This window comes from Tupaia chinensis, unplaced genomic scaffold (assembly GCF_000334495.1).
Source record: "Tupaia chinensis unplaced genomic scaffold, TupChi_1.0 Scaffold000366_1, whole genome shotgun sequence".
Lineage (NCBI taxonomy): Eukaryota > Metazoa > Chordata > Mammalia > Scandentia > Tupaiidae > Tupaia > Tupaia belangeri.
Window position 1 is genome coordinate 1,558,283 of NW_006159863.1, and position 10,150 is coordinate 1,568,432.

Genomic DNA, 10,150 nt, shown 5'->3' on the forward strand with positions numbered 1-10,150 from the left:
GGCAGTTGTCTTAGCTTTATTGAATCAAGGGTCCTAATCTCTGCCAAGATATTTCAAATGGAACTACTGATTTTGCTGCAAAACTTCGGGCTGATGAGAAGGAAATCACTGCCTAAGTGTCTCCACATGTCCCCCAACAAGACACGAACCATTCTTAGGGATAAAGAAGTGATGCATGTATACCCAGAGAATTAATCACATGATTTCTCCTGGATCTAAAATTATGTCAAATGTCAATCACTTCATGTAAAGAAAATCACTCGTTTTGCAAACTCCTTCAGAGCAATGCTTCTGGTTACGAGAGCAGCAGGTAAGGCCACAGCTGGCACCAAGGGTGGCTCCCAGTGGACAGAAACATGAGAGTTCCTGCCAAGGGTGGCACCTGCCACGTACTAAATCTTCGAGACCACCAGTGGGTTCCTGACTTCAGTCTCCAACCACTCAGTGAGGATCTGATTCAACTCGGTGGGCCTGGAAGGGAAGTAAGAGGCAATTTGTAGGCCATCTTGTGGCATGGTAGTTAAGGCAGCTGGACCCTACACAGCCAACTATGCAGTCTGAGTCCCAGACCCAGCAGCTTGAGGGACATGCTGGGTGTGTGCATGTCCAAATCCAAAACGGAGGGAGAAATGGAGAAGAGATTGCAGCATGACCCATCCCCCATGGGGGGGTGGTGTGGTACTTTCTCCTCTTCCTCTCTCTGTCTTCCTGGTGAGCACAGCGTCCCTCTGGCAAAATAAAAATGCAATTCACACTGGTCTGGACCCAACCACTCCCCTCACCCCTCAGGCAGAGGTAAATGAATAGCTGATCAGGCCAACGCCAGCACAATTAACCAGGAAAAATTTTATGAAGGCGAACCGGAAGTCCTGTTCTCCTCCACTCAGGGATCCCCTCACCACCCCCATGTCTCCTTACTTGTCTATCTGTGTCCAGTGCCCACAATCCTTAATGTGTCCTCTTTTCAGGTGGGGGATCTGAAAGAAAACCCCACCCAGAAAGTAAATGGCAGAACACAAATGGGTCTGGCGTAGGGGACAATGGAGGTCGCCTGTGAGTGGACACTTTCCTTTCTGCTGTCAGTAGGCCACCCCCTCAGTGCAGAGGCAAGGGAGAATCCCCATGACTGCTGCTCCAAGAGCTGATAGCAACGTTACTGTCAGGGAAATACTCCAGTCAGCGTTTCCAGCGGGCATGATACTGCTGTGTTCTCTGGGCACCTGTGCTTCCACCCACGATAGCCCCCCTGCAGAGCTGCTCCCTCACCCAGTCCTCCATGTGCTTGGAGAGCTGAGGAACCAGCACTTGGTCCTTCTCTGCAGTTACCATCAGGGCTGGAATCAGGATCTGGGAAGGGAGAAAGAAGATGGGAGGAACTAGTACTCCTCCACTAATGCCCAAGGTCTACTGTGTTTTCATGCCCAGGGGCTCCCTCCACCATTTCTTCCCCTGCAAAGAGCCCTGCTGCATCACCATGGTCCTGGTTTTGTTTCCACCAAGCTTTATATGAAGGAGCCGTTGCTATTACTGGAGATCTTTAAAATGACGGTGGTAGCAAGCCAGCAGTGGCACGGTGGTCAGGGTGGCTGGATCCCACAGTGGGATGAAAAACACACCCAGCACATGTGCATGCATGCATGCCCTAAATCCAAAAAGAAATAGAGAAGGGATTGTGTCATGGCCATTCCCCCATGGGAGAGTGGGTGTTTTTTTGTTTTTGTTTTTGTTTTTGTTTTTGTTTTTTCCCCCTCATTTTCCCTCTCTGTGCCTCTTTGGCAAATGCATACTTCCTCTGGCAAAATTTTGAAAAATATGGTGGAGTTAGCCATACAGTGACCAATGTAGGGTTTGTGCATGTGCATGTATATAAGTAAAAAGACGTGCTGGCCTGCTCTGTGTGACTGATATTCACAGTACCAGAAAAGAGGGAATTTGTCCTTGAGTGAAGATCAAGATTCTTTTTCTCTGAATGAAACAAACTCTTAAAAAGGGCAGCCAAGATTCCAGAGAGTGATAGGGAAGCCACAACAGTTGCCAACTTGACATGAAAAGATGCAAAATCCACTTCACTTTTTCCCTCTGACAAAGGGAACATGGGGACACTGTGCAGTCTGGAGAGCCCTGGTCTGCCCTCACTGTCCTACCCCGCAACTATTAGCAAGTGCAAGGCACCTTCGCTTTGTCCCTGGCTGAGGACTTTGCACTAGTTTTCACCTTCATGTGGAACTGTAGCTCTCACTGTACCCCTCCTCCTTAAAGGTCTAGGAACCAGGGGGAGGTCAAAAGTGCTTTTGATGCTGAAACGAATCCTGGGCTGCTGTGGGGTTTTGTGAACTCCAGAATGTTCCAGGCCAGAATGTAAACTGCTGGTGGGGGACACAGGAAGAGACAAGAAAAGAGGAAAGAAGATTTGGCAGATAATTGCAGAGGAAGGGGCTCCCGCCTCCACACCATCGAGGCTCATCTTCCCACCTCTCTGTTGTTATTTCCCTCGATGTGCGAGAGACGTCGACTGCATGCACGCTGACTGAACAATGACGTGTACCTGGCTCCCTGCACCACCCTAGGGGTTGGCGGGGAGGGTGATGTGATTTCTCTTTGGTTTTGAATGTTTTCTTTCCTTTCTTCATTTCTTAAATTCACGACAGAGTATGTGTGTGCATGTTAGAGTGAGGAGCACCCTCCACAGGGTCTGGCCATGCTGTGATCTCCTTTCTTTAGCCTTCTAGCCCAGCAGATCTTTCAGATCTTAGGCACTTGCATGTGTGCCTGGTATGTTTCATGTTGACCAGCTGGGGATTCAAACCATGGACACCGTATGGGACCTGGCTTCTCCAGAGCTGTGTATTATTGCTGTGTCATGGAGATAGCTTTTTTTTTTTTTCCCTTTTGCCACAGGGTATACGTGTGCTTGTCAGAGAGGCAGAGAGAGGGAAAGTGAGGAAATACCCCCCACTGGGGACAGTCACACTGCAATCCCTTCTCCATTCTCCTAGGATTTTGGGGCATGCATGCACATGTGCCTGGCATGATTTTCTAGCCACGAGGTCTAGAATTAGAACCACAGGTGGCCATGTGGGAGTTCAGCACCTTAACCACCACGCCACCTGCTAGCCCTCACAGCTCTGGTTTTTAATGTTCTGAATGGAAACTGGGGACCTCCATTCTACAAAGGACCTCTACCTTTGTAGACCTAGAGACTGAGATCCCATTTTCAGCCTGACAAAGAGCAGACTTAGTGCTTAACTTATTCAAGGTGGCAAAAGTCCCATCTCTCTGAGAGCACCTAGGGTTCCTCTGTGGTCACCGCTCCATTAGACACATTACCTCTGGGAGCCACCCTGGACCATCTGTTATCCTGGCCTGGGGTGCTGCTGGGTGACCTAGGCATGTTGGACCAAAGCTGTAGTCGCCTGGATGTGCCCCCACAGTATCCCCAATGCCACCCTCTAGCATTTCGATGAAACCACCAGCAAGAAAGGTCCTAAGAGGAAACCCTTGGGTGGAGTCCCTTCCACATCCCAGAGGGAAAGGAGGAGCCAGCAGGTCAGTCTGTCCACCCCCAATTCTGACCAGGTGGAAGCCCTGGGGGTGGCTCCCAGGCTGGGGGTGGCAATGCTGATATGGACACTTACCTTCCGTCCCATGCCTTTGCAGCCCCATTTCCAGTTCCTTTCTATGTTTCGATACCAGTTTAGGGGTCCCCTGAGGAGGAGACCAGAGAGTAAAAGTTGGGATGCTTTGAGTGGATGGTGATGCTGCAAACCCCCATAGGAATTCATCTCTGCACAGAGCTGCTGATCCCAGGTAGAACAAAGCTTTCTGAAGGAGCTTTTCTCAAGAGAACAGAGCCTAGTGCCCATGCCTCGCTGTCCTCATGTTGGCCAGTCTCCACTCAGCAAGGCCCAGTGCAGGAATATAGAACTCTACAAAGAAGGCTGGCAGGACACATGGGAGCTGGCCTTACAGGATTCTCAAGGGATGTTGCCTTGGCGGGCGGGAGGTTTCAGAGAGTGGGGACCTTGGTTTTGTTCCCTCACCACCCAGGGGTCACCACTCTGCTGAGGGAACACACTGAAAAGGGATGCTGGGAGGCAGCACAAAGGCACCATAATGTACATAGTTTTTGAGGATATATGGGTTTCTGTGTTTTTTTCCTGAAGAAAGAACCCAGAGCTATCATCTGATTCTCAGAGGAGTCATGACTGAAAATTGGTTAAAAAATAAACAAACAACAAAAACAAAGTAAAACAGCATAAGAGAGAGAAACTGAGCTGTCAACTACAGCAGGCTGCGCTCCGTAAGGCGGTGAGCTTCCAACACTGGCGGCATGCAAGCAGAGGCAGGCCTGGCATAAATGGAGTCCATGGTGGCAGGAATCTGGGCCTTTCCAGCCACGAGAGCTGAAGGGTGCCCCCTCCCTCTGACCTCTTCTCATCTGTGTCTGGCCGCTGCTCTTCCTTTACCTGAAACCAGACTTCTTGAACTGCTGCACATAGAACTGGATTTCCTCCTCAGTCACCATTCTGCTGAGGTTGGGCTCTTCTGGGGTCCCCACCAAGAGTCCTCCTGCAAAAAAACACTTGTTTCCTCTTCTACCATGGACTGGGTAAGTGAGTTCTAAGGCTGGCATTCCTAACTGGAGTTAGACCGAATTGCATCTCACATCCCATCTGAACTTACAGCAAGGGCCTTGTGTACCTCACTGTCTGTTCTCTTCCTGACCTAGAAGCCCATCTTCTCTCAAACCCAAGCTTGTAAGCTCAGTCATTCTAGAGCACCAGGGAGTCACCCACAGAAGACTTGACTTCATACGGTCATCACTACTCAAGGACAAGCCATAGCACTCCCCTCCAAAACATGCTTGCTACTCAGTTGCAGGATGGTGCTGTGTCAGGCAGACTTCAGCCACATTCCAGGTCCTACCAGCCCCGACTTCCTGTTCTCCCCTAGACTAAACCTTTTCTAAATAGCTTAACTAATGATGTCCCTTTTGAGATAGCCCCTCTGAGATTCTTAGCATTTTCATGAGTGCCATTTTTCCTTTTAGACAGGAAGAAGACCCAGGCCAGGGGGCACATATTCTATGGCCTTCTGTGTGCCTCCCAGACCCTCCCGTGGAGTCCTCAGTGTGGACCCAGCATGTCTTCAGGGGTGCTCCTGATATGACAACTGATAGCCCAGGGTGGACAGGAATTTCACAGGAGCAGCCCCCAGGGGCACTAATGCTGGTGCCTGAACAGGGCCGTCTCACTGTTTTCAGACTCCCAAAGCCTGGGAGGCACCAGAGCTGAGCATTCTAGATTTCTATGAGATACATCAAAGGTGTGTGATCCAGGTGTTTCCCAGTGACAAAGCAGCCTTGAGCCTCCTGATGGACCTTGGGACCCCTTTGAGAACACCACTTCTGCTTTCTCCACTTCATTACTGCTGGTCTGCCTCCCACAAGACCCCATTTAGGTTCCCTGAGGGCAGCAACTGCTTTGTGCACCTGGGTATCTGTGGCATCCAGCCCCTGTCTCACACCAAGTTAGAGGATGAAGGCAGGAAGGAAGGAGTGACTGTGTGAATGAATAAAGGACTAACGGGATAAAGGGGGCAGGGAAGGGGGGACACATCCTTGGAGTAGTGACAAAGCCATGGGGTCAGAAGGGTTGACCCCAACTTGACCACTTTAGACAAGTTACTTCCTCTGAGATCCACTTTCCTCAGGACAAAAATGATACAATAATGATATTTCTAGGGATGCTGTGAGAATCAAAAACAATACATCTAAAGGGGGTTAGTGCAGTGTGTGGTGCACACAATACCTGCTCAAACAAGCGGTAGCCATCATCAGTGTTACTAAAAATATAAATGAATAAAGGTAAGGCCAGCGTTAGGGAAAATACAAGGTTTTGTGGGATGAGTACTGGATCTTGGGGTCATGGGGATGAGCTCCAATCTCATGTCAACTCTGATCCCTCACTTATGTCCAGCCAGGAGGTAAAACAAGGATGTGAGGAACTGGAAATGACCAAAACAGAACCTAGATGAGGGAAGGGCCTAGTGGATCACAACTGGGGAGACAGGGTTGGGTCCCAACAGTATTCTGCCTTGTGTGCACTAGGTGACCTTACGGAGGTCAGTTCTCTGTCCTAGGCTCAGATCCTTCTGAGTAGAGAGTATAATTGTCCTGGACAATCTAAGACTCCCACAGGCTCTTACTATTTATATTTTTTAATCTGAAGCTCTCTAGAGAATAGGAGTTTGAGGCTGTATGGTCAGGCCCAGGATTAGGGTGAACATTATTTACCCTCTGGAGACATTTGCTGGACAAGTCAAAGTTCAGGGCTGGAAGGCTCAGGGTTTCTGCCCACAATGGTCAGAGGGAGAACCATTTATTTAACATTTGTTTGGTTTCTGAGGTGGTCCTCCTTTCTCCCTTTTCCCCTAAGAATGTCTCTTACCCTTTTCAAGGATTCTACTTGTGCTCATAAAACCCTGTAGAAAGAAAAGAGTTAGAAATAATGTCATGGGCAAAGCAAAGGAAATGTGAAAACCCTGTCACAACAAAAGACTTACAAGTGCCACACAGACTTTAACAAATGTGCTAAAAGAGAGCAAGGGATCCCCTTGGAAGTCAGAGTAAAGAGGAAGCTAACAACCAAAGCTCTATGACAAGACTGTTCAGGACTCTCACAGACCTTGGTAATGTAAAGACTTGAGCTTATCAACTAATGAGAACAAGAGAATCAAATCCTTAGGCCTAGGTGGGCAGGAAGTTAGAAATGAAATATTATTCCTTGCCCTTTCCTAATAAATCCAGTAAATCTGGGCTCTTCAATATGCTATAGCCTCAGTTAAAGGGTACACTAGGAATAAATATACCCAGCACAACAGACAGATGTCCAAGGCGTTTTTCTGTTTTGGTTTGATCCTAAGAGGAAATCCAAAACAGCTCCCCTGGGAACTAACTCATAGCTATAGGCCTGTCTTCACAAGTACCTGGATTTGAATTCACATTGTCTACATGATCTGGAAGGCCCTGAGATGAAAGCAAACAACAATGACAAAGTGAGCCTGGACGGGCAAGCCCACAAGGATGCCTGTCAGACAAAATGCTAAACAGCTCCCAAGAGGAGAGAGTCATTTCCTCAGTCCAAACTGAAATAGACTGGTTAGGTTAAGTCTTGCTGAAGATAAGCTCACAAACCCAAATCCCAAAACTCACATTCTCTTTCACTCACACACATAAACATAGAGCAGGGCCTGGTAGTAAGAGGCAACAAGCAGTAAAATAAGACTCTCAAAAAACATTAAATAATAGAAATTGCAGAGAGAGATGGAGAATGAAAAATGAATATGCAAAAATGACTAAAGACTGGGGCCAGAGGGTGGTGGGGTGGTTAATGTGCTGGACTCCCACATTGCTGACCACATTCACATTCTGGATCTGGTGGCTTGCTTTCTCTGTCCCTTTCTGTCTCTTGAGTGCATGTGCCCTATAGCAAATTTTAAAAATGATAACAATAATAATAAATGAAATAAATAGTTCTTTAAAACATAGTTAAAGGGGACAGCAGTCATGGTGGTTAAAGTGCTGGGCTACCACGTGGCTGAGCACCACGAGTCCTGGACCTGGTGGCTTCCTTTCTCATTTTCCCGCTCTCTTTCTCTCTCTCTCATGAGCACTTGTGTCCCATAACAAATTTTAAATAAATAAATAAAATAAAATAAGTAATGCTCCAAAAGATAAATAAATATTAGGTCATCAGAAAAATTAGGGCATATATTTTTATGCAAAAATACATCATGACTTTCCTGACAAACCAATAAATAAGATAAAATGATTAAAGACATAAAAAAATTAAAATATAAGAATACAATACAAATCTAGTAAAAGAGATTAGAATGATTTGAAAAAGGACCAAATACAACTATCATACATTTAAAACCAAACCCTGTTCATTAAAATTAAAAAGAAAATTTCAGATGGATTAAGTTAGATTAGACACCAGTGTTTAAGATCATTAATTGCCAGAAGACAATTAATATACAGGAAGGTAAACATGAGGCTGATATTTCACAAGCAATCACAGAAGCCACTAAGAGAAATAATTTTCAGCCTAGAATTCTATATTCAAATAAATGATCCTTCTAGATTAGAAGTAAAATAAAGGTATTTTCACACCAAGATATTCTGAGTTTACCACTAACAGACTCTTACTGAAAGAATTACTAAAGGAGGCACTTCAGGTAGAGAGAAACTGAACTCAATACAAATGAGAAGGATGCAAGAAGGGTTCAGTAAAAGACGCTGGAAAATGGGAATGTCTAAGCAGGCAGGCACTGGCTGTCCAGTTTTACCTAAGCATGCAAATACAATAGTAATGATGACTACTGACGTGCAAGACAAGAGTGTGTGGATTACAGAGTTAAAGCATTCGAAACTCTTGGCTGTTTAAAAAGAAGGGTTAGAAAGATCAATTACTTTTGGACTTGAATAAGTCAACTGTGCATACTCAAATGGAAATGGTGATAAGGGCATAATTTCCAATCCACTGCGGTTATAACATTCTTTGAGCTTGTGTGACAGTGAGAACATTTATTTTCTCCATTAACAAGGGACCAGCAGAGACCCCTCACACTGACTACAGAAGTCAAAGAAAAAAAGGCAAAATTGCTAACTCCCAAACTGTGCCACACCCCTTCCTGCATGGTAGCCTCCCTCTCACTCTTCTGAATCCCCACCCCAAAACCCCTCACCTCGTCATTTGCTCTGAAGAAGCTTTTGAAAGTCCGACTCAGATTCCGTTCAAGTTCAGCCTCAGCCACTCCCTAGAACAATCAAGAAAACAGGTTGAAGAACTCATCAAAGATCTTAGAAATTGTATCATTCTATCAGACTGACAGAAAGAAGCCTTCAACCTCTGTCTTGTCCAGTCTAAGTCATTAAAATTCCATTAATTTGAATTTTTATACTGAAACATCTATTCAAAAAAAAAAAGATTAAAATATAAGATGTTAACAGTGGCCTCCCCTGGGAGGTAAGTTTATGAATGTTGCTTTCCTTTATGCTTTTCAAAATACTACAATGAGAATTTCTTAGCTGTCATAATCACTTAAAGGAAAAGGGGAGGGGACTGGTTATAGGAACAGAGTGTGGGTTGAGAGTGGTCAGAAGAGGAGAGGGGGTCCAAGGAGTCTGAGAAACAAACTGTTAACAACCAAAAGCTGTAAGTCAAAAGCTGTCTAATCATGTAAGAAAATGTTGCTGTATAGGTTGCATATCCCTTATCCAAACTGCTGGAGACCAGAAGTATTTCAGATTTTGAACTTTTTCGGATTTTGGAATATTTTGGTGTACATAATAACTTATCTTGGAAATGGTATCCAAATCTAAATATAAAGCTCATTTGTCTCATATACCTTATAGGTAGTCCAAAGGTAATTTTATACTATATTTGGAATAATTGTGTGCATAAAACTTTGTGTACACTGAGCCATCAGAAAACGGAGGTCAGATGAAGAATTTTCTACCTGTGGCATCATGCCAGCTCTTTAAAAGTTTTGGATTTTGGAGTGTTTTGGATTTTGAGATTAGGAGTGCTCAACTTATTGTAACTTCAAAACCAACTCCTTTGATTTGGGTGCAAATTATTACACACCATCAGACTGCCAATGGATTGTCTTCCAGGACAGACCAGAAGGTTTATATTCTTATCCTTTGTGGTGACAAGTTACCATGTCCTCTGGTAAGTGTTATCGTTTTTTTTATTTTTTATTTTTAGGTTTTTGCCATAAGGTACAAACGTATGTCTCTAGACAGAAAGAGAGAGAGAAATCACTGCTCAGGGTGGATGTTCGTACTGCAATCCCTTCTCCCCCATGCTCTTCTTGGATTTACAGCATGCACATGGGCCCAGAGTGAATTTCAAGCCACTGTGCCTGGGACTTGAACTGCAGTCAGTCATGTGGGAGTCCAGTGCTTTAACCACCACACTACCTGCTGCCCCATTATTACTTTTTAACTACCTAAATTTATACATGGTTCTTTGGTAGCTTCCAAGTCTCTGGTTTTTCATCAGTTTCACAGATATTGGGCCCCTTCTCTGGCTAACTGGGCTAAGAGATGCCAATGTACAACCTATGGGTCCTGAACATTCCT

The 10,150-nt window shown here is 45.4% G+C and overlaps 1 protein-coding gene across 1 annotated transcript in view; it reads right to left on the reverse strand.

The window, feature by feature from the left end:
- The window catches only part of EPHX2 (epoxide hydrolase 2), a 62,320-nt gene continuing 52,170 nt past the window's right edge, over positions 1 to 10,150 (reverse strand). Inside the window, exons 13-19 of the mRNA XM_006153225.3 lie at positions 8,749 to 8,820; positions 6,450 to 6,483; positions 4,467 to 4,569; positions 3,636 to 3,705; positions 1,267 to 1,347; positions 919 to 977; positions 1 to 471 (exon numbers count right to left, since the gene is read on the reverse strand). Of these exons, the coding sequence (XP_006153287.1) occupies positions 393 to 471; positions 919 to 977; positions 1,267 to 1,347; positions 3,636 to 3,705; positions 4,467 to 4,569; positions 6,450 to 6,483; positions 8,749 to 8,820 (498 nt within the window). The 3' untranslated portion in view covers positions 1 to 392. The remainder of the gene's footprint in view (positions 472 to 918; positions 978 to 1,266; positions 1,348 to 3,635; positions 3,706 to 4,466; positions 4,570 to 6,449; positions 6,484 to 8,748; positions 8,821 to 10,150) is intronic.